The sequence below is a fragment of the Xiphophorus maculatus genome, chromosome 9, assembly GCF_002775205.1.
Source record: "Xiphophorus maculatus strain JP 163 A chromosome 9, X_maculatus-5.0-male, whole genome shotgun sequence".
Lineage (NCBI taxonomy): Eukaryota > Metazoa > Chordata > Actinopteri > Cyprinodontiformes > Poeciliidae > Xiphophorus > Xiphophorus maculatus.
The window spans coordinates 19,301,152-19,326,886 of NC_036451.1; the positions used below are offsets into that span (position 1 = coordinate 19,301,152).

The 25,735-nt window shown below is 39.3% G+C and overlaps 1 protein-coding gene across 11 annotated transcripts in view; it reads left to right on the top strand.

Annotated features, from left to right (window-relative positions):
- Nucleotides 1–25,735, top strand: part of celf5 (CUGBP Elav-like family member 5) — a 247,541-nt gene that overhangs the window by 128,511 nt on the left and 93,295 nt on the right. For all 11 annotated transcript variants that reach the window (XM_023339700.1, XM_023339703.1, XM_023339701.1 and 8 more), the window contains exon 3: nt 3,781–3,829. In XM_023339700.1, coding sequence (XP_023195468.1) covers nt 3,781–3,829 — 49 coding nt within the window. The remainder of the gene's footprint in view (nt 1–3,780; nt 3,830–25,735) is intronic.

Below are 25,735 nucleotides of genomic sequence, written 5' to 3' on the forward strand. Positions count from 1 at the left end.
AAAATACCCCCCCCCCCCCCCCAAAAAAAGAAAAAAAAATCAACTGGGCACACACATTGTTCAACCACACATAAACCTATACACATATTTTGTTTTCAAACTCCACTGAAGTTTATTTCACACTTCAGGTTGCAACAAAACACACTACAAACCATCTTTACAGTGAAACACTTTTGTGTAACTGTTTTTTTTTTCATTAATCCATACCGCTTCCCGCGCTCCCCCTACAATGGCACTGCACCCCCTCTAGGAGGCGTGCCCCACACTTTGGGAACCACTGCTATAAATTTTGTAGTACTGTAAGTGTATTTGACGGAGAACATTGTATAGGTGTAGTTAGCAGAACAAAATTGTTGTCAGTTGTTGTTTACTGTACTTCTTTCATCTTTATTCTTGTGCATACTTTGTACTGTATGTTTTCCGATAATGTTAAAGAATTCAAGAATTAAAAAATATCCATATCCATATTGACTGATTGTTTCTAGAGAAGGCACGTCATACTTTTGCCAATTCTTTTCCATTAGTGTATATGCCCGGCTTTTGTGAAAAGTAACACTGCATTGACAGTGCAGTCGTTTTCTTGGAGAAAGTAGTGCTTAATGTATTTAAATTAGATCTACCTTGTCTGTGCCGGTGACAAAATACATATAAAGGAGGACACAATGTCCATTTAATTTCTACAGGAAATATGTTTTTTCCCCCTCCGTGTGCTAGAAGGAAATTTAACGAACTGAGAGCCATCAGCTGTTCGGGACCATAATGCATTGCTTTCGGGCAAATAAATAGACCATTAAGCTGGCATGTTGGAGGCTGAACAGTAACTAGCTTTGGAGAGAGTTTCCTCCCTCACACATTCACCCCATGGAGCTGCCTGAGTCTGTACTATTGTGAAGGAGCAGCAGTTCCTCTTCGCACATTCAAACTTAAACAAGTTTGCATTTTTGAATCTATTTTTGTCTATTTAAATAATCAAGGTCCACATCAGAGAAGTATTTATTTATTTTTTGTGAATAGAAAAGAGGTCTGAAATGTGTTGTTTTCTCCCATATGAGAATGCTTTTTTTAGGCTTTCAACATGCATCCGGTTGTGATGCTGTAATCTATCCGTGCATGCTGTGGAGTAGCTTGGCATTGCCATACTGTAGAATTACTTAGCTTATGTTGTACAAGAGAAGAAAAAGCACTTGCAGACAAGGAGCCACTCAAGAAACAAGGAGCTGAAACCTCAACTCTCAGAAGCCTGCAACATCCTCCTTGCTTTCCCACAAAGTCTTAACTGGTGCTAGTTATTATTTACAGTGGGCAAATTTATGGAATAATTTCAGCAAAGGAAGGTTACCCAGTTCCTCAAGGTGAAAATTGATACATTTAGCACTTAATGAATTGGGCCTGGCCCGGTTCCCCCATACATCACCATGTTATTAAGACATTTTAAAATCCCATTATGGTATTTCTCCTTGAACATGTCATGCTTTTATTGGATTGCCCTGTCTTTAAATCTGACCTTTTCATCCTCGTTCAGGAATTGAACCAAAAAAAAAAAGACACAGCATGGAAAGATGGGTCAAATGTACATATGTGGTTAAAGAAAAACTATCTCTTGGTAATTTCTTTAAAATGGTTTTACTGGGAAGCCCTTGTGATGGTAAATGTTATTTTTATATAAAACAATGCTGAAATATAATGCCTTGCAAAAGTGTTTATACGTCTTGAACTTCCCATATTTTGTCATGTCAAAGCCATAAACTTCCATGTGTTTTATTAGGATTTTATATGGTAGACCCACACAATTTAATAGAAAAGAATGAAGTGAACTGTAAATGAATTCAAATTTGCATTTGTATTTTCCTAACATGAGTAAACACTTTTTAGAACCACCTTTATCTGTAATTCCATATTCAAATTGTACTGTTTGTGTCTCCACCAGCTTCCCATTGAAGAACAAATCTTAACTCAACTACAAGTGCAGCTTATTTTGTCAATGCTATGCATACATTGAATAGAAGTGGTTCTAAAGTCTATGATTAGACCACACCAAACATTTTGGTCTAAAAGGAGTCTAATCATAGACAGATTAAAAATTTAAACCAGGGGTGTCCAAACTTTTTGCAAAATGGGCCAAAATTAAAATTTAAAAGTTATTCCAACTTAAAACACAAAATAATTTTGCATAAATTTCTTTAATGTGTTCAACAATAAATTGAACACATTTTAACAAAACAAAGGGGCACTTTTTTTCTTAACATAAGGGGGACAGTTTTATAACTTTGCAGGTTTTGTTTTTGATAGTTTCTGATAGTTTTAAGCTGTGTGGGAACAACAATGCATATGGAATACAAAGTATAGCTATGGACACATATAGTGCCGTCTATGTATTATGCTAGCGGCAACAATTGTTGCCATGCTTACATTTGATCTTACGATCAAAAGATGAATGAAGGGATACAATTTTCTTTATATATCAGTAAAAGACACTTGAAAAAACATATGTACAAAATATCTTATTTATATTTGTTGAAATATTTTACTGACTTCCTCTTGTACTGGTTTGAAACAGACATTTACCTCCAAGGTCACAGGCAGGAAGTAAAGAGGTCTGGTCATGTGACCTTTCACACTAGATACATAAAACTTATACTGCTTAGAGTAGACACTCTATTATTTTATTTAAAAGCTTCAATTAGCTGCCAAAAGTCAAAACAATTATTTTAGAGCTTCCAGAAGTTAAAAAAAATGTCTGGCAACAATTGTTGCTGGTGGGATTAAATGGGTTAAATTACACATAGATCTCTTTACTATGACATTTGAGGGTAATTGTTTGCACTGGATTATATTTAGTAAAGTGGGCTGAACACAGAAGTTCGCCCCACATCATAAAGTTTATTTCTAAAACAAATCCACTCAACAATTATACACTGCTTTGTTTTATCTATCACATAAAATCCTCATAAAACATTTTGAAGCTGGAGGTTCAAACTGTGAGAGTATTGGGTATTGGTCTTTCTTGGGTTTTACATTTCTGCTTATGGTGTTGAATTGTAAGTATAAATTTTGCTAACATATTCACAAGACTTTGATGACATTGTCAAAAAACAAGACCACCTTGTAAGTACAAACATAATCGGAAAGTATAATTTAAAAATCTTCTACCGACAAAAGAAAGACAGGTTGGAAGGATAGCTCATCATTTATCATTTTACATTTTCCTCCAAACAAACGGGACCCAACAAGTATAGAGAAAGTTTTTGGCTTGAGCAGAAATAATGAGAAAAGAAAGAGGTAATATTGGGGAAGGAGATGAGCGTGACACAAAGGCTGTGATGACACAGGCATCTAATCCAGGCAATGCCATTCTTATCAGGGTCCAGTGGATTAGAGTGAGCCTCCTAACCAGAGAATTCTTCCCAGCCAGACACTCTCCACAGCCCAAGGGCCTGGATCAATAGGCCCGCATTGATCTCTCTCCTCCTGTGGCTGGATTCACTTTTATTAGGACTGTCTTGGCCTCTTTCTCTTAGACACACATGTATCCCTTGCAGCTGCTGAGAAAAACCTCAGAATGGACAGATGTAGCCTCCACACACGCACACACACCTTCTGTATAGAAGACAGAAGGGGCCAGGCTGTTTTTGTTAAACTGAATTGCAGTAATGAAGGATGCTAGTGTGTTAGTTTCCACCCTCTGCCAATAAGTTTTGATCTGTTTCGAGAGAACCTGACTTTCTTAGCTTGTAGCAAAGACGCTAACCTTTCTGTTGCTTTGTCTTTCGTCTACTCCAGATGACCCGCCCCATCCAGGTGAAACCGGCAGACAGCGAGAGCCGTGGAGGTAGTTGTCTTCTTTTCTTCATCATTTTTCATCTCCCTCTTTTTCTCTCCATCCTATTTAAGCAGAATAATTTCTCTCTTCCCTTTCTGACCTCATCTGTTCCGCTGCTCTGTATGCAATATTTCCCTCAACCAGTACAGTTTTTTTTTGTCCCAAACCTTTTTATCCCTCATGCTGTTCATAAATGCTAGCAACTCAATCCTGAACGACAAATCAAACTGTGTCTGCATGTACACTAAACAGATTATGTGACATCAAACACAAGCAGATTTGATGGCATCTCTATTCCAATCTATATTTGTCATCTTTCTTTGTTTGTTTGTTTCTGGTTCAAATCCTTTTGAATTGAGAATTAATCTCCTGTAGTCTTGTTCAGCTTCCCGCTTTTATGCCTGTAATTGATTAGAGAATAGGTTATTGAGGAGATGTGGGGCTGTGATTGGCTCCCCCGACTGCCCATGTCTCTCCCGCGCTCTCTTCCTTCAAATGCATTTTTGTTTAAGTGTAAATGAGATTGTGATTAGTCTCTCGCCTAAAATCATTTCCACAACAGGGCCTTGTTAAAGCCCACCCTACTTGATTTGTGAGGATACAGTATAGACACAGAGAAAATGGAGTAGCAACATTTAAAGCTTGCCAAACAATCAATAAATTTGCAAAGCGCTTGCCAACATCCTCATTACTTGGCCTTAATTCTGTTGTCTTTGATCTCTCCTGTTTTTGGAGGCTTTCGTTTACTCGCTGCCTATCTGCATATATGTTAATGTTCTGAGCAGCTGTCCTTCAAGTCAGTGGCAGAGACAATGAACCTCACTGTTATTTTTTATTTTTTGTGTGTGTGTAAACATCTCATGTGTCTCTGAGCAAACAAAGCAAGTGGCTTTTTTTGTTCTTATTTAAAGGAGGAGTACTGATTCCAGTCCATCTCATCCCAGTGCAAATTATAATTTTGGAAGTGGGAAAACAGAATGAGAAAAAAGAAAATGCAAAAATGCAGAAATGATGCCAAATGCATACAGCTGCTGTGCTGCACTTCTGAGGTTTTACCTAAAAACCTCTGCCTGTTTTGGGTGAATTAGGATGGCTGGCCATTTGGCTGTCGGTCAGATGCACACAATCTTCAAAGGACAGCAAACCCCCCCGGGATGAATGGAGGAAAGGCCAGTGAAAGATCACTGTCAGTGCCTTGAGCTTTCTTTCTTTCTCTCCTTTCCGTTCCTCTTTCTTTCTCTTCCCGCTCTCCTGGTAGCCATTCATTTGGAGCTTTAGAAGAGTAGTGAGACGAGCAAAAGGGGTCTCGTGCTGTCAAGATTGATGTCCCCTATAGGTCCATTGATTTTGCCATTGTGGTGCTGTGTGTCCACATTAACAATGACACTCAGCTGTCTCTTTACTTGCTTGAGAGTGGCCGGTTTTAGGGCTCCCAGGGCATGGTGGTCAGTATGGGGTCCCTTACTGGCCCCAGCAGCTGGTACTGCACCAAGGAACAAATGAGTGTCCAAGCAAACCTGAGAGTTACACATCATTCTAAATGAACAGGTCAGAGTGGTGCCAAGGGGGCGATCAAACATAGGCATGACTTTAACAGGTTAGGAGGTGGAGATAAAAGGGTGATGTACAGAGTGCGCAAGGGGAGATTGATTTATTTGCACTGATCAGAATTTGGTGGCCAGTTTCCAATCTGATCTTAAACCTGCTGACCCACCAGCTTTAGCAAATTCTAATTTCTCTTTGAGAACTAAAAATCTATGTAGATCTATGAATAATTTACTAAAAATTGAAAAGGAGAAAATGATTATGAAGTTGGTTAGTGCAATTAGCAGTAGTATAACAGTAGTCTCCCTATATTTATATATTTATTTTCAGAAAATTGTAATTTATACACTGACTCTAAGATCAAGAAAGCTGCCAATACTTCCAAATTTAACATGTAGCATAACAGGTGCATAGAAGTTGTGAGGATATACCAGAGCCCATTCAGGCTCCCTGATATCCTCTGAAGTCTTGCTCTCTCTCACTCTCTTGCAGCCTGCATGAACTGAAGGCAGATCTTGACATGCCACAATGAAAATTGTTCTCAGTGTCTACTTCTGATTTCAATTTTAAACACCTCCCTGATAACAGCTGACAGTATGCCCTCTTCATTAGGTGTTGCTGTGACCAGTAAGCACTTAAACGGTCCGTTTTACTAAAAATAAAAAATACAAATTATGTTGATGCATCTCTAAATTGTCACTTTAAATCTCCAGTTCTCATTTTGCTTCTAAACGGCAGGCCTGACTTCCTTTCATAGTCATTGGCAAACATAATTTAACTTGTCTGTCTTCAGCTGCTTTTGTAGCTTGAAGCAGATGATTATGTTGATGCTTCTCCACTGTCTACTTTTACAAGCTATAGCTGCTCATCTGCTGTAATTCTAATGTTAGTGATTAATTATTGCAATATTTTCCCATCTAAACTGCCCAGATTACTTTTTTTTGGTTTTTTGATACTCATTCAGCTGCCAGTGGCAGAATCTAAACCAATAACTGCAGGACTAAAGCTCAGCATGGCGCACAGGAGCTGGGAGAGCGAATGCAGAAAGATATTAATTAGCCTCTCAGTACAGCAGAGGGAAAGACACCGGGGACACACACAGTCTGGCCTATTCTCTCAGGGGCCACACTGCTAGTCCGATAGGGGGCATATATTCCTGAGCGAACGCTGTCACAGCTAAACACATAGTCAGACTAATTAGTCCCTTAATCTCATTATGGCGAAGGCAGTTCAGATCACCTGTGCCAGTCTGCTGTCCATTAGGGATGGACCTGTTACTGGGATTTTATGCCTGCTAGACCTTCATTTCTCCTGGAGGAACTCTCGAATGTTATTAAAACCAGACAGGGCCAGGCGGGATCGGGATATTGCCGGATGTAGTCACCGTGGAACCATAAATCTGTCCAGTCATCAAATTGGAGGACAGCAAAGCATATTCCTCATACTTCTTATACATAAAAAAACAAAAAACATGCGACTCCTAGATATGTTATCAATATGTGGAAAATAGGAAAACTATGACAGCGCATCTAAAGAATCAACATGGGGAACTAATCTTTTCTGTTGGAATTAATGGGAAATATACATGGTAGAGTAAATCTATCCAAACACTCCGGCAGCCCTTGCTGCAACCTAACAAAGACACACTGTGAAATGAATATTAATGGCCAATCACCTACCTAATCTAGCAGAACAGCAGCCGTTACACATTGAGCCACCAGCATGGCGAGCGTCTCCGTCACCAATGACGCGAGCCTTTCTGGGATGCTTCTGTTGGGCAGAAATTTAAAGAGACACAGCGAGGAGGCAGCAGGGACCTGTCTTTCTCATTTTCTCTTCACAGGTCCTCTGATATGATATAGATTGATTTTCCATCACACATGGCACTGATGACTGGCACTGACAGCAGCTGATAGTTCATTTTTGAAGCGCCATTCACCACCTCCTTAGAGAGCCTGGCGTCTTTACAGAGGATGAATCAGATTTAACCACTCTGATTTCATCCTGAACCTGCTACCAAACCCCACACATCCCTCAGCAGTTCACCATTACTACCTGCCTCCTTTTGTTTCTTTTTTATAGATTGATCTTGTATTTTTATCATATTTTCTCAGTTCATGACCTATCCTGCTGACAGGCTAAATGGTTTTCTTGAGCATTTGCTTTTTTCTCTGTGTTTCTTGGCTTTGCTCATTTTCCAGCTTAACCCATTGTTAGGGTTTTTTTTTTTTTAGCTTAGAGATTGTTCAGAAGGCAGAAACAAGAACAGACTAGCTGTCAGCTGGGGCTCTGTTGGTGCTACAGCAGGCCTGCCTGGCACAGCGAGAGCTGCAACCCACTGAGGAGGCCTGGATTAGAAACAGGCTCTGGCATTTTCAAGGCAGGCCTGCCGCCCACGCACACACACCCACACAGAGAGGACAAACAGACAAACACATACAGTACATTTGGCTCTGACACACACATGCACACGCATTTTCCTTCTCCCTCATTCAAACACACCCAGTGGGAAGTTTGATGTACACGAGAACGGGAACACAAAAGAACATGTTTGCTACAGGTTATATGGTACCACACTTATTGAAACCCCTGGTAAAGACATGTAAAAAGGGAAAAGTCTTACAATCAATTCGTCTTTTGTTGCAATTGCATATTCTCAAACTGAAAACTTTGGACTAATCCAAATAGCGTATAACTGACTGCATTATAATAATTGAATACATTTATTCAATAGGGGTGACATCCCATGCTTGGAAATAATTAAGAGAAATCTTAGATCCATCCAGCAATCAAACAAACAAACAAACAATCAATCAATAAGCCATCTCCTTCCTCTCTGTAATCTCTCTAGATCATCCAGATCTCTTGTTGATCACTTGTACCTGCGTTCACTTTAGCTCACATCACAAGTTTTCTACTTGATTTTTGCTCAGACTGAGATAACAGAAGAGGGTTGATTTTGAGCTTGTTGAACCATTTCTGTTGATCTGGGCAATTGATTTGGACCGTTTCCCCTCTGAGAGGCTCAGTGATGACCAATTTCCAGTTATCCATAAGAGTCCACCATAGCTTGGTTTTTATGATTTACTTCCTGGTATTCAAAAAAGTCTTTGATGTGTGGCATACCAATATTAAGTACTATGGAAGAAAAACACATTGGGGGAAAAATATATCCATTCATCCATCTATACATACATATTGTACTTAATAGCACTCAACAGAAAACTACTATGTGTGTTGCATATGTGTATGTCTTAGCCTATGTGTGTGAGTGGTCAGCTGCAGGGGAATCTGTTGTAGAATCCAACAGCAGGTGGAAGAAAAAACCCTCTGAATCTCTCCTTGCCACTCCTGACACTGAAGGAGGTGCTCAGGCCTGTGCAACTTTTCAACTGTATGTTTGGTTAATTTGTCGATCTAAATGCACTTTAGAAATAATGAAGAGTGTGAGAGTCTTTTAGTTTTTTTTTGTTGTTGTTGATAGTATGTCGACTTGTTCAGGTTATACAAATGTCTGCTGGAGACAGGCACACCCAAACCCCCATCGACCCAGCAAGGATAAGCGGGAACAGTAAACAGATGGATATTAGTGGTATCAGTAATTATAAAAGTTATAAATCACTTACTAAAAGTTGTACTGATGTATTTTTCAGTGAGATTATACTACTGCAATAAATTGAGTATTGATTATAGAGGTTTTTACACATTTATAATAGGTGTCCCAATAAATATGGCCGGCCCTCTACTGTACATTTCCATAAACTGGATTCGCATTTACTCACTTGATTGATTTTCTTTTCTTTTTTTTCTTTACCAGACTTGTGTTCAGAACTGTCAGCCTATCAGCACTGTTTTGTTGGATCGTACGTCTGAGTGTAGCAAATAAACAGGCAGATTGTCTCCACATCAGAGATGTGATGAAACAAAGAAGAGGAGATCCTCAGCAAGAGATCAAAGTGTGAAATTGAGAGAACAGAGCTTCAGCTGTTGTTACTGGTGTTTGTTAAGGTTTTGATAACAAACTTATCTTTTGAAAACACAAAGCATAGCCTATGTATTAAACATCGGCAGTGTGCTTCTGTTTTTTCTTCTCTAAAAAGCTTTTTTTGTCAGAGCAGCTCGATAATGACCCAAGCAGGAAGGCCTGTAAGCTCTACTGATCCCCTTTAGAGAAGTCAGGAGGAATAAAATGAGAGAGTTAGTTAGAGTGAGGGGGGATGAGCAGAGGAACAGAGAATGGCAAGAGTAAAGAGGTGAGGGAAGGGAATTTATCTGGAGGAGATGGAGAGAGAAAGAACAAGTGCAAAATAAACAGAGAAAAGTATGGACAAACCAGTGAGAGGGATGGGGTGTATATCTTTTCTCTTTGGAGAGAAGAGAACTATAGATTACTGACCACAATGTGCTTGGCTGGGCATAAATGAAGAGATCTTGAAATAGTAGGGAGCATGTTCAGAGGTGGTGGGGATCAGGGTGAACTAATCCAATGCTAAGGCCAGCTCAGGGTTCCACATTCAGAGCTCGTGTGCCTTGTCCAAATCCCCTATAGTTTAGCTCTTACACAAACAATACAGATAGTCTTTGCTTGCCAAGAGTTCAGACAGCTAACTGCACAGAACCGGCCTGGGGTGTTCAGGTCACTCTGCCTGCAAACATTTACCCTCACATCAGCATGAAGTAGCATCTTTTAAAGAGGAGGGGTGAGGGGAATTAGGTTTTATGGATGAGAGACACGGAGTAAGAGATGATGAAATAATTTCTTTAGGGATACGCTTTGCTCCTCTGGGTCAAATTGTGCTGAGCATGTAGCAGTTTTGCAGAGTCAGTGGAACAAGTAGATCACAACATTTCAGTAATATGCAGGGTAGGTGGAGATCAATTAGCCTTATCTAACAAACGACTAATGATAATACCAACACCAAACATGCTGACAAGGCAAAGAACAAGAAGAGACCCAGACTAATGATGTAATGAGTTTAGCTAGATGGAAAATGCATAATCTTTACAAACATGGCGTCTAAAAATCTTTTTTTTTTGCTACAAGCAAAAACGCTACAGCAACTTCTGTGCTATAATCAGAATATGAGCTGACACGAAGAAAACAAAATCTTAAATCCAATACTCCATTTCATTGTCAAATCTGTAAAACATCACAGGCTTAACAGATTCTGCTGCTACTTTTTTTTAATCACTATAGGTTGTATTCTCCCAAAGTTTGATAAGTTCAAACATATATGGTAACATGAGTGGTTTCTCTTATTTGATCAAATACTTTAGATATTGTCTGTATTAGTTGTGTGTGTTTTAATAGAAGTTGGACAACTTTGACTTAAGATTCAGCCTCGTATTAGATGTCAATAAACACAACCATCTGTAGCCGGAACTTCAGCAACATGTTTTCTAGACGATTGCACTCTGTTTACGTGAACAAGGAGAGTGTATATTGAATTTATTTCTATCAAGATGCAGAAGTGGCACTGATTTATGCTATAAATAAAGGTTTTCTGAATCCTTCTAGTTTTGTTTAGTATACCTAAAGTTACTCCAAGATCCCTTAGCAGCATCCAGTTTGTTGATTAGCCTAAAACAAAATCATTCAACCATCTTTTCTACCTGCTTTGTGGTTGCAGGATTATGGAGAGGGCCTTTGCCTTTAGTCAATGGCTGAAAGGCTGGGTACACCATGGACAGATTCATCGCAGGGCAACATGCAGTCATACATGCACACAGTCACACCTCAGGGCAATTTAGATCGGCTAATTAAACTAAAATGCAGATTTTTGAACTGTGGGAGGAAGTACCTGGAGAACACAAAAAAAAGTTCCGGCTCGGATCTAAATTCAGCCATAAATCCACAGACATAAAATCACCAACTTCTCCAAGGAAGCACTTACTGTATTGTTTGGCTGGTAAGTTATTTTAAGTTATTTCCCCTCTCTACTCGCCTATAAATATACATGCACATATTCAGCTAAACACACATTTGTCTTGAATAGCATTTAAAGAAGCACACATGTGCGCACGCACGCACACCCTTTTCCCGCTCCGTCCCCTTCACTCGTCGCAGTGGTCTCGTGGCGTAGGCGGATCAGCAAAGGTTATTGTTGAACACAGAAAGGAAAGGTCAGAAATCATGTTTAGTTTTCCTGGGGCTGCGAGGTAATTCCAGCCAGCAGATTGTGTTCAGACAAGCAAGCAGGCAGGGCAGGCCAGTGGTGGAGATCATGCAGAAGGAAGCGAGGCAGGGATGGGGACAAGGTTATCCAGTCAGCCGCTGCCTCTCAGCCCCTTCGCTGTCACCCTTAATAACAGCCTCTCCCTTATCACTGCAACAATCACCTTGAGAAACAAACTTGTCTTCTTTGAGAGAGGGATGGAGATGGGGAAGAAGTGGCCTTTTGTATGTATCTCCTATGCCACTCTCATTATAGTAACTACAACTCTGAGGGGGAACGACTGACTGCAGATCAGTTTAGTGTTTGGTTTTATATGTGATTCATGCTACCTTTTTTCTCTCTGTCTCTTTGGTTTTTCTTATTGACTCTTAGTATTAATTAAAATCATATGAGCACAGTTGATTGGGGGTTTATCATGAATGATGATTTTAGGCATGGAAAAAAAAACATACAAAGAGTTGGTGGTAAAAAGAAATGGAATCCAACTAATGGCATGAGGTTATAGTTAAAGAAGTTTGTGAGATTCTTTCATATCCATCCAGAAAAAAAAAGACATTAAGGCAGTGAAGATGGTTGCTGGAGACCTTGTGGGAATAATTAAGCCAATCATAGACAGACCTGCTAACGTTATTCAGTATTTAGAAATAACCAGGAAGAAATTCTTACACACACTTGTGTGAACTCTCCTCTGAACTGTGTTGATATGTATCTGGGTCATTATACCAGATATGTATTTAAATAATAATAATTTGTTATTTTGTTAACATTTTTGTGAGTAGAAGTTTCCTTTCTTTAAGGTCAGTTGGGATTACCAAAAATATTTTTATTTCTTTAATATCAGTCTAATGATAAAGAAAATTTTCAAGGGAAGTTTACACATATTTTGTTAGTATATTTTGAAATTGCCTTTAAACTGTGTGTTTTGGGTCAGACATTTTAGTTAACCTCGGCAACCGCAGGATCATTGTCATTGGGAAGACCCATTTGAGACGACACATTAAATTTCTTGATAATGTCTTGAGATGTTGCTTCAATATGTCTGCATAGTGTTCTTTCCATTTGACATCCATTTTGTAGAGTGCACCAGTCTCTCTTGCAACAAAACACCCACCTATCATGCTACAGCCTTTATACTTCACAGTTTGTCTCAGACTTGCAATTTTCCTCATTGTGTATCAATGGACTCCTTAGGTCTTTAAATGTTGCTCAATAATGCAAAAAGTATTGTTGCAATAATTTTATGTTATTGATTCATGCCTTTTCTCCTCTGCACAGATTATTTTATTTGACAAACTCATTTATGTGATGTGAATATGGTCCCACAGCTTTTGCAGAAAAGGCCAAGCTCATACCTTAAGCTGATAAGCTATAGCGAGGTTTGTGCGTGGGTGTGTGTGTGTGTGTGTGTGTGTGCAAGTTATGCACACTCTCGTCAGACTCGGCGCTCTGTGATTGCAGTGGAGCTGAAGGGGCCAGGCAAGGGCTCTGATTGGAAGACAGATTCTTTGCAACCTTTGCCAAATCACTGCAATCACCCGTTTGCTTCTTCTTTTTGCTTTAATGACACCACTTCAAGAGGAACGGGGCTCATCAAGCAACCCACACACAAGCTTGGGCACACACACTCTCTCCGACTCGCACACAGCGAGGTCAGGCTTGGCAGATCGGGCGAGGCACCACAGGGCTCTGAACAGGGAGAGAAGGTCCACCAGCAGATGGGAGGAGATTAACACAAACTGAAGCACATGTACACACGAAAATGTGTATACACTCACATAAATATAACACTCGTCAATAATCGGTAAAATCTTCGATGTCCACTTCAGCTTGAATTAGAGTAGGATATAATTACACTGTTTATTGAGTTACTGTAAGGTACAACATTGTAATAACTTCTTCTGCTAAGATAACAAGACACACCTCTGGGACATTGGTAATTTCTTTGCCAAAATTTCAGAGCTTGCTCCCAACTCTCTGTCTGGTCTCTCCCCAGTACTGAATCGTGTGTCCCAGTTTTGCTCCACAAAGCCCCCTGTAGACAGAAAACGCCCTATTTATGTTCAATAACAGGGCGAAGACTAGAAGTAGCTTCAGACTGAATAAAACCTGACCAGAGAAAAGCAAAGCCTAAATAAATGAATAGACCTCTAGATGTCACACAAAAATAAAGTAAATATGCAGTTTTTATAGTTAAAGGTGCATTCATTAGAGCTTTCTATATCCATTAAAAATTACACAAAAGGAGTCATTAATGATTTTCAATCTATGTGTGTATTTCAGTGTTTTTGAAAACACATTGGACAGTCTGATATTATAAATGTAAATTTAAATTGTCTAACGAGAAAGAGTGAGCTGACATCCTTCTCCTCTAATTTGGCAAATATTTGGCCATTAAAAAGTACATAAAAAATATGCAGGGATGTACAGTGTGAAAAATGTCACATTTATGATGAAAAAAACTGTTTGTGCATCGGCCATGTATGGTTCTGATGTTGCACATGTCAAACAATGTTGTGACTAAAGTCTACAGTGGTTCTGTCGGTTTCAGAACAGAAACGTTTGGTGACTGAGAGCTGAATTATTTGAAATTTAGATTTGTTTCTGTGACACAACCTTACTCAACAAGTCTGCATTTCTATGCATGACATCAGGCTGCATGACATCTCAGCATACTTTGCCACCACACCTGAGCAGATTGTGCTGCAGAGGTGGAAATGAAGCAGAATAAGCAACAGTTTGAATTATTATCAATAATATTAATGCGTCACATTAATCTTTTAGTAAGCTTTAATTTAGAACATCATATTCTCCAAAAAGCAAGTTATGTGATGCTAAATGCATTTGGAAATTGGAATATAACTTTGCTATGTTTCTTCGGGAACAATGCTGTCTTCTTCTTCTTCGAGCGGCCCTTCAGTTCATGTTATTACAAACAGGACTGAGGATAATGACCCTTTCACCAGTTTCGGCCAGCCTTTTCATAAGATCTTTTACTTTTGATCTGTTGCTGTCAGAATCAATGAAGCTAGATCGGTCAGCTCTGGAGTGCAAAGGAGCAGTTGCATAGGAAAAGTATACCAATATCTCACTTCCATTTAAATAAAACATTAACTTCAAAATTAGAATTTTTTTTATATAGACACTTAAATGCCTATCAAATTGTGGTAATGCAGTGTTTTTTAATAACTATGTTATATAAGTATAAAGTAAACTCAGCAGATGAAAGTTATAAAAACACAAGAACAAAATTTCTTATAAAATTATTACGATTTGAAAAACTTTGTGTTCTTTTCTGATTAAGGAGACGTGAGTCAGCTGATTCAACTCCGGATATTTTATTAGGAACATCAAAGCAGGCGGTCCAGATTGAAGCAATAACCAGTCCCAGGGTGGAAAAAGGCAGTTATAGCATTCACATCTTTCTTGTTTACTATAATGACGTCAAACAAAGTAAAACATAGCGTTTCAGTTCCATATTTATTCCCCGCTTTAAAGACATACAGTACTTCTCTGATACATAGCATGGTATGGCATGCATGGTGGATGTTCTAAACAGATTTCCTGTAGATGCACATATTGTCTGGGCACTTTTATGAACAATATGCTCTTGGGGAATCATCTTCTCTGCTGGTATGTGTGTGGGTACCGAGACTGATAATCTGGCCAGTTATCAGCTACAGTCCTGTCTGTCCCAGCTGGATGCATCTACCTAAACTACCGAGTCACAGATAATTGTCCGAGTATTCCTGTTCTCTTAAACCCAAACTTAGATAATTATTCATACCTCTGTACAGGCACTTCAGCCCTTGCCTGTTGAATTATAATGTTTATACCTTAACAATAACAATAAGCTGTAAAATTAGATCTGTATTCATTGCAATTCCTGTCACTCTGGTTGCTCTCCATCTCTCCCCTTTTCAGTCTCTCCTTGCCTTTTATCTACATCTCAGGATATTAACTCCATTAGCCTCTAATATCGCCCTCCGTCTCTCTCACTGTCAGTCACTTCTCTTAAATCACTGCACCGCTGGACTGGAAAGGACACCTGTTCCAACCAGATGATTCGAGAGCAGATATGGAAGCTGCGGATTAAAGAGAGATTAGCACTCCTACAGGATCAAGAAATATTGCATGATTGCTCCTCCTGTATGTATTGTATATGAATTAAAAGCTTTGCCGTGAAAATGACAGCAGACAAGGACACTGGACATACCGAAGGAAAAGAAAACCATGAAATTACATGCCTCTGATGCATCATTTGGGAATGTCACTATTGGTTCAGTGGGCATTGTTAAGAGCCCTTTAAATTAAACACGGCCACGTCTCACCTGCCTTTTCCATCTCACCTGCTGAAAAGACAAATAGTACTGCAAGCATGCACACACTGTGACACACAATCCCATGATTACCCACCCACCCACTCTCTGGCGGCCTTATTTCCACCCATGTGCCAATCAAAGGAGTGCAGAGGTAATGGGGAGAGAAGCAGTCATTCCGGAGCTGTAAAACCACTGCAGCCGAAACAATGATTGGGGTAACCTTTGCTTTGGTGCATGAAGGAAGAAGAGGTTTTAAACGTTATTCAGAAGAATCATGTCTGACTGCTCTATTTCAAAGTTACTGCTGCCTACAAGTGTTGGTATGGTTTTGGTTAGTCTGCCCTGGCTTTCCAATGGTTCATATACCTTTTGGTATTTGGTTTTTAATCTAACCATTACATGTAGTGCATTTATTTTGTTCTTTCAATCATTCTTCCTTGACATCCTTGATCGTGTGACTTTCCTACTGGCCCCATCTCATCTTATCAGTTCATAATAGTCAAGGATGACTTTCAATGCCACTCCGTACCAGAGACGTAACTGTGCAGTACATCTCAATCATACAGTCAGACGATGCATGATATTGGGTTCACAGGAACAGGGCAAGGCAACATTTTACCAGAAAATGATTTATTGTTTCCTAGGCCAATCCGGTCTTGGTTTGATGTGTTGATATATTCTGATCTTTTTCTAAATATGCTGTGGTTTTAATGCCAAAACTTTTTATGAGTTTTTAGAAATCTCAAACTACCCAAGATAAAAAGCATTTGTTGTAAAGTCACCAACTCCAAAATTTATCATTATGTAAATATTTTAGATTTGGAACTAGAGGTGAATAATTGCAACCCATACTCATTATAAATTGCAAAGTAACTCTTTAGCATGACACCGATTGAAAGCTTAGGACTACATGCTTGCTGCATTTTTTGTTGCCCTTTAATTAATTGCCTACGCAAAATGCTGCTATGGAAATGGTTTAAAAGTTAAGGGAACTTCTCCTAAGCTTTTGTTACAGAATGTCGTCAGCCAGAAGTCTTTATTGGAAGCGAACTTTATTAGTCCACTATGTCAACACAACAGGGCCATTCAATAATTACTTTTTTTGTTGAAAATTTCAAACATAGAGAAAGGATGTTAAGCTTAAAGTACTCACACTCACTCATATACATGGATGATGTTAATTGCTGACACTTTACCAGACAAACTTATGCTGACTTGGGGGTTTAAGAGAAAGATAGTGATGTTTTATTATCATGACACGTTGTTCCATTCAATGTTTTCATACACTGACTTTATATAAAGTCATATTATATAAAGTGCATAATATTGAGCGAGGAACTGAATTGATATAAAGAACATCACATTGCCTCATAACTCAAAGAAAATTCCTGATAAAAAATGCATAGGGCAAAAGTTTCCATCAGGGTAGGAGGACAAAGTTGAACATGCTTCTGCTCAAAGTCTCTAGCATTGCCTGTTAAATTCTGACCTGGCACGCAAATCTCTCTTATAAAACATGAACTTCAAACAGCACTTTGATAAAAGAGGGAATTATAAGATGAGATCTGAGAACCAAACTGTCTTTTCATACTAGTGTACCTACTGAGGATGACTTAGACTAATGATAGAAGTAGAGCCCTGGTGAGATAAGGAGGAGATCCCCATCTGGAACAGATGTCATTTGCTGCAGAATGACAAAAAAAGGATAGAGATCCAAAGATATACATTTCATTTTTTGTCATTATGATACTCCAAATGTTCTTTCTCTTATGCCCATATGCCCCACCGCAATAAAGTTGTCACAAAAGGCAAAACATGACACACCATTGCATGAAATATAAATAAACCCATTCATTACCTATTGATTTTTCTACCATCAGGGATGGGAATAGCTTGACTCTTGTTGATGTGAAAGATATTGTGGGTCAATATTAAGGCTGCTCTTAAAAGCCACGGGGGACTTTCAAGAAATTCGACAGGGACTGAGAAAAGGGTCCAGTCGTCAGTTCTAATATTAAGAAAATGCCTGGACTAGTTCAGGGACATCTGCCTAACATTAATGTTATCAGAGAATCGAGGAGCAGTGCTGGCGCAGTTTGCTTCAGGGAAAGGTACAGCCCTGGACAGCTGCTTGCTTGGGCTGCTGGCACAGATCAACCTAATATGCTGGATTGGAAGCAGGGATTGATTCCTGAATGTTAAAGTGAAACCTTGAAGCACCACTGTGACCGTCCTACTTTTGCTGTTCAGGGTTAAGTGTACTTTTGGTGATTTGGCATCTTAATGTGAAATTGCTTTTTTAATCTATGGCAGCTCAGTTTAACAGAACATATCTGACGGCAAGAGAAGCAACCACTTATAGGAAAGACCTGTTTAATCAAGACACAAGACAGGAAGACATCAACTTTATCGTGTGATAGAAATAATGATGTCCGTATAAGAATATCAGGAGAGATGCAAGGAGAGACTGGAAGTTGAGGTGCTTTGGGATGCCAAAGTGCCTGGCTTGCTGGCTGTTGGCCACTTTGGATAGTTACCTCACAATTTTCTGCTACCCTCTTTCTTCCATCCCTCCTCCCTCTTGTTATTTTAGGAATCTATTCTCGGCCTGCCAGCATGTACAATCTGAATTATTTATCTTGAGAAATGGGATCTCTGCATGACTGTGAAACAGGACTTTATTTGTAGCTTTTCATTTCATTACGGTAAACAAAGTGACCCTGCAGACAAGATTTGCCACACGCAGACCAACAGTGCAGACTTAAAATGATGTAATTTCATTATGGTTGGAGTTTCACTCAACTCTTACCTTTGCTGGGCTTTATTGTCCCTGTTCTATATTTAAGGGAAATTTAGGTATTAAAAGTCCAAAGGAAGAAATTTTACTGCATTGCCATTAAATTCTGTTTTGTATTCATATTCTATATGAACTTACATTTTATAAATATAAACCTATCAGGCATAACATTATGACTGTCTTGGGTAATATTGTGTTGATCAAACTTTGGGTGCTAATCCATTGGAGCATGCACTGCACTAGCTTCCTAAAGGTGAGTTGTGGCATCAGGTACCAAGAAGTTTGTAGCAGATTGTTGAGGTTTTGCCAGGTGTTGGGTGGGGCTTCCAAAGATTAGACTTGTTAGGACAGCACAAGCCACCGATGATTAGATAGAGGTCTGGGGAAATTGAAGGCCAACTCAACAACTTAAAATTGTTGTTGTGCTCCTGAACTATAGCCACTTTGTGAGGATTCATATGGCCTTGCTATAAGAGCTTGACGGAATAATTACATATATTGGAGAATGTTTATGTAAATGGTTTGCAGCAGTGTAGTTGTATTGACTCCAGGTTTCCCAGCAGAGCATGGACCAAGGCATCACACTGCCACTTCTGGCTTGCCTTATTTCCACGCTTCATTTTGATGCCATGTGTAAAGATACATACATCAAATGTTCCATACGATACAAATAACACATGATTGATCATACAAGGCCTCCAAGTCCTGATTTTCACATACCAACTGTTTTGGTCCTGGACACGGTTCAAAGGACTGTGGTGGTGATGCAATCCTAACAAACTCCAATACACTGTGTATTCCAACACTTTGCTTTCAGAATCAGCATCAACTTATTTAGGAATTTGAGCTACAGCTAGTGTGTTGTTAACTAAATGGTCGTACGTACTCTACACAAGTGCATCATTTAGCCTTGCTTGTCCATGATGCTGGATCCCCATTCATTATACCTTTGATAGATAGTTACCTACTACTTACTCCTGAAGACCTGGAATCCCCACTGGGAGCTCTGACCCATTCATCTTTCCATCACAATTTGGCCCTTGTCAAACTGACTTAAATCTTTACTCTCTTGTTCTGTTTTCCTGCTCTTGACTCAACAGTTTCAAGAATAAAATGTCCCCTTTTCCTGCCTAATATTTCCCAATGCAGCAGTATGGTGCAATAGTAAAGAGATGAGCATTATTAACTTTGTCTGATCATAACGTTATCCCCAGACAGTGTTTATCAGTTTAAGAAATTATTCTTGTGTTTTAGTTCTTTTGTCTGAATTAAACTTTTATGCATGAATCTGTTTGCAAGAGCACATTTTCATGTTAAATACTTTTTAATGCCCATGTAATCTTCATTGGTTATGATGGGGGCAATAGCCTATTTTCATTCTTATCACATTGGCCCACAAAACGGCACATAAAATAGTGAAAACAGCCAGCTGAGGGCTGTATCTCCGCATGAAATGAGTGTGACCTACAACTGCATAGAGGCAATGTGCAGCAATAAGACAGAGGAAACAAAGGGTTCTGTCAAAAACCTGTGCTATCTCACTAGTGTTGACTGTGAAATCCTTTCTTCGCTCTTGTGGGCACGTCAAGCTGCCTTACTTTCTATCTGGGTGACATTAATGAAAGGTGAAAGAGAGAATAATCAAAGATCACAATATTTTACCCCTGATACAGATGCATATTTGTACGCTGTTGGCAGGAGAGATTGGCTCGCCATTCAGCTCCGCTCTGATCTGACATTAGGATTTGATGCAATATTCTCTCTCCTGCTCACTCATCTAGCTTCTCTCTATCATTTTCACATTGCCTTTTACACCCCCACCTACCTACGTCCACCCAAGCCGCTTTGCCTGACTGCAGCTAAAGGGTAAATGTAGCTCAGGGGAAGCGAACTACCTCAAGCACAAGGTCTTGAGTTCTACCATGTGACCTGGACCCCCCAACATCTTGCTCTTGCTCTTCTCCTTCTCCTCTTTGCCTTTGCCTTTGAACACGTCTCTTTATCTCCACCCACCTCGGTGACCTCTTCCCAAAGAGCCTGATGGAACGAATCTCTGGGAGCAAATGGCTTCTCTGCCAAACATGGCCCGAGCTCAAATGTTCATGGATTTTGCCGAATACCAATGTTGACAGTACAAAGTGACAATGGTGCATTTTTTCTGTACACAAGCAGAGTGTTTGAATAATGAAACAGAGAGCAGCAAACATTGCAATTACAAATACTCTAACCTAATGACATTTGTAAGGGGGGGAGGGGGGAAATAAAACAATAATATCTGTTGCTGCCTTTTTCTGGTCTCTTTACTAAGTTAAATGACTAAGCTGATTGTGAAAAGCAGAATGCCTGTCCTCTTCTAAATCTCTACTTATTTTCTGATTGGTTCCAGAGACGTCCCAATCCTGATACCAGTTTTTTTTTTTTTATATCTAGGTTTTTGCACCGTAAAAGCCATCATTTGATGTAATATGTTGTGATATAATGTGCAAACTATTATTAATATGAACTTTTGAAACATAATAAAATAAAGTTCAGATGCCAACTTAGTATAAAGATATCACCCAGCAAACTCTATAAGTAAGTTGGAAGCAAAAACACTTTAGCAGAAACCACTAAGAGTAAGAATTTCCAAAAGTCAAGAACGAAATCAGGATAGATAACCACGGGGGACAAAGACGCTGTGTTAATCTCATGTGACTACTATTGGCTTTATTGCAGATATTTGATGTATATCCAGTGCCCTTGCTTAGCCTCAAAGCAGACTGGGAAGAATCTTTATTTGATCAAAAAATATCTGTGTTGCATTTGCAGCAGTTTTGTGGCAGAGGATAGAATGAAGCAATCGAGGAAATAATAAACAGACTGAAAAAGTGTGTCCTCATAGTTTTGTGTGATAAAATATATGAAATATGAAAAACAAAGTGATATAGAATATGAGGACAGTATGTGCTGTTTCATGTAAATGCTTCTGTTGGGCTATGCATGAATGAATCTTCTCATAGCACAGCATCACAGAATCAGCAGCTCCAAGCCAAAGATCACCCATTTTAAGCATCGCCTTAGAGCTAATGAGGTGACATAGACACAACTTTACTGTACTATGAATGCAGGAAGGATTTGGTCATCTTGCCTCTTCCATTTCGTGCCTCTGTATGTTTTCAGGTGTACTATCCCCTGCCTCAGGACTTACTTTGTCAATAAACACCAAGAGTTTGTACAGTTTGACAGGCAGTGATTAAAAATTATTTAATTTCTCCTCATGGTCTTCTGAAAGAAAATTTGCTTTTATGTAATGTAGAGGAAAACTTTGCATCATTGAACCTTGGCTGTTCCTGTATGTATAACTGACGGGTAGGTTGCAGGATGTATGCCATGTCTTTATGTTGATCTTCTGTTTATTTTCTGTGCTTTCAAATGCCTTTCCTACTTTTCTTGAAATGGACTTATACATTGCTCCTGGAATCAAACAGTTGAAGCAGCTTTGTGTAGAAAGCAAACTGTACTCTTGAATTCTGGCATCTTTGGGGGCTAGATTGTGTGCATGAGAGTGCGTGTGTGTGTCTATATAAGTGTTTTGCATGTGTATATTTGTTTCCATGTCTAGCTGGGTGAGTCTGAATGGCACCTTTCAGAGTGGGGTGAGACCATGTGCTCTGTTCCGACTGGTCTGGGAGCCAAGAGGACCCAGCTGGTCCACACAGGCTTTAGTCAAGACAGACTCACTGCCTGCCAACCAAGCTGACACAATTGCGCGCACACACACCCCCGCACACAATCACATTGGGTTAGGGGAGATTTTAGGCAGTGCTATGCTCACAATTAATAAGGTTTATCTTACCACCGGTGTAGTGTGTGTGTTTATGAGCTCTTCGAGATGTAGTTTGTCAGAACATCCCAGTAGAGCCTGTGCACAGATGTAAACATAACAAGCATAGAACCATGAAGTACACACTCAGGCCTCCTGTTTACACAGTGACAGTGCTGTGTACACCCACAGAGCTTACAGAGATTCAATCATTTGGGCTGACCCGGAGCCAGGATTTGGTGAAAATATCCGCCTACCTCCAACAAAATTGTGCAATATCCTTGAAACCAACAAGAAGGAAAAAAAAAATCTTTATTTGTTAGAAGCTAGGTGCTGGCCTTGCAAATTATACATGTGCACAGCTTTCATTGATTCTCTCTTGTTTTTCTCTGTCTGAAAACACATTGTTAGAGGAAAGTTGGTGCGGTGGATTCTCACAAATTGTTTTGTAAACACGGAGGGGAAAGGGAGCAGCAGAGAAGTTGTCACAAGTACCCAAATATCACTAGCCGTGTAATTCCTTACTTCTCTTTGATCCGATTTGTTCATATTGCATTTTGCAAATGCCAAAATAAATCAGTCATTTTTGTAACATTAAATGAAAGAACTTAATTACACATAATTCGGGTTTTGTTTTCTTGCACAGAAAACTAATTCCAATTTGATGTTTATCCAAAGCTGCCACAGAGCATTTCCAATATCGCTTCTGCTGATTGCTGCTTCAGCAACTCTGACAGAGAACAACAGTGGCTGGAACAATATGTATTTTAAAATTATTTCTCTTGGGTTGTTGCAGCTCTTTTGATTTTGACCACAGTGCCGCCTCACGGTCCACCGGCTCCTGAGCTAAATTCTAAGCATATCTCTAAATGGTGTGCAACTACTGCACAACTTGCACAAATTAGCTGCAATAACGCGTATGTGTGTGTGGCGCGGTTGGAGGAAAGGCTCACTGGAGGCACTGTGCTGCTTATCGGAACAGTATGAACGTGGACAGAATGATTAGGTACCTTAACTATAGGCATCCACCCTCATTCGGCTTTGCTATTTTCGCTTCGTTTTTTCATACAGCATTTTCTCCTTTTGCAAGTAGTCTAAAGGGTAAGCTGAACCAGAGGCTATGTGAGAGCAGATGGAAGAAATTTGTCATTTTTAAATGAATTAGTTTCAAGAAAAGTTAACTAAAGCCTTTTTTTTTCTTTTTTACCATTCATTCTTATTTGACAGAAATTGACAGAAAAATGCCTGATGGGAGGTTTACGAGTGCCCACCTTCAAACCTGCAAGAGACCCAGCAGTATGTGGTCCCTAGTTTCTTTATTAGACAACTCGCTTGGAATTCGGTAGGAGTAATTGGCTGGATAGGGTTTCAGCAGGCTTAGCCACCCTGCTGGCACAACAAGCGCTCCTGTCCCCATCCCAGAGTTCCTGCTCCGCTTGGTAGGAGCGTAGCCAACTCAGCTACCGTCCTCTTTAAAACCCACTGCGAAACTCTGGATGGCATGAGCTGTTGTCCCAGAGGGACCTGGGGGGATTCAGGAGCCCCTAGTCATTAGTGGGAACCAGTGTGTTGGGACAAAATTCTGCCTTAAACAGCTGAGAGAACTACATCGACCCTCATTCCTGCATCTGTGCTAGCCTGTTTTGTTGCTAAAGACTATCAGGTAGTCCTGATCGCTGCGCCTCACACAAACGGTTCTCCAATTTTTGTGGACATGTGTTTAAAAAGGAACCCAGGGGAAACAGTTTGGACAGTGGTTGTAGAAAACATTGAATTTGGGTATTTTAGCTATGCTACTTATAGTTGGATGGTTGTATTATTCACATATCATGACTTAGTGCTGAATGCATTTGGACTACCCTTCTTACACTTGCAAAATAACAAAATGATTTCACCTGTTTCACATTTTATCATGTTACAACCAAACATTTACTGACTTGCAGATGAAGTTTACAGTGAAAGTTGGTTTTAAAAAGCATTTGCTTGAGAACTTCAAGCTAGTTCATGGTTTTAAAAACCGTTCATGTCTTTAATAATTTAGATTTATGTTTTCCCAACTTAATAAAGGTATATCGCATAAAATCGAATTAAATATATTGAAACTGGATGGAATTTTACAAAATGTGAAATAAAAAACATGATTAAGGGGGAAAAACCTCTGATAGGCAGACTGTGAATAAATTGGAGATGGAGCCATAGCTCTATCTGCCTAATTTGTGATTTACAGATTTAAATACTGAGAAAGTGTTTTATTTTGGATTCTGTCAAACCTTGAAGCTCTCAGTGGTGTTTTACATTAAAGTACTCATGCATCAGTTCAGTCTCTCCGCAGTGCAGGACATGCATTTACAATGTTTTGCTCTTTTGTTTGCTTGCTTTTTTTTCCACAAAGACTTGATTATGCAGTTGGTTTTAACAAGAATGCTCTTTACTGGAGCCCTCCTAAATTGAGCAAATGATTCACATCAATTGTGACTCTGTGTTTTGAATATTCCTGAATGGATATCTTTGGAACTCATCAAAGTGGTAGAAATAAAAATACATTGTTGCATCCAGGAAAGAAATGGGGGATTGTGAAAAATATGTACATCTGACACTTATTTGTCTAGTAATCATCTTTGTGTGTTAATGTTCTGAGCTTTTTGCAGTGCCATTGGATTTATCAGTCACTGATTTTTGTTTGTAGCCAGGAGTGAATGCCTTCTGAGTGAAGGGACCCTTCCTGTGTCTCTGTGATACAGTATATGAACATCTGGAGGGGCCCTGGCATCATGTAGCTGAGAACCACTGTCACTGCTCATGATATTTTGTGCTTGCTTCTTATTATTGCTCATGACAGAACATGTGTAATACATAATTCCTCATCACTGTTTATGGATTAGGTAAAACGTAGGCTGAATATCCTACATTGCCTACACTGAGTTGTTGAAGGCTTGTATAAAATGTCAGAAAAATGAGGAAACTCCAATCGTACACTAAAAACAATGATAGTTTTTTTTTTCTTATGAAATCATAATTTTGTTGTTGAGTAACACATACTTTAGGCACCTTGAAATATTAGGAGCTTAGACTCTTCTAAGTTGCAGATTTTTTTCTAGATCAAAATTTGCATGTATGTTTTTTGCATCGACTGAATTTGGCAAGAAATGAAACAAATTGAAGATAATTTTTTCATTTTTCTCAGAAATATTATCATTATTGCCTGCAGCAGTAATACCCTTGAGTAGAGCAAAGCCATGTTTTTATGTGTTGCTACTGTTCGAATCTTTAAACCTG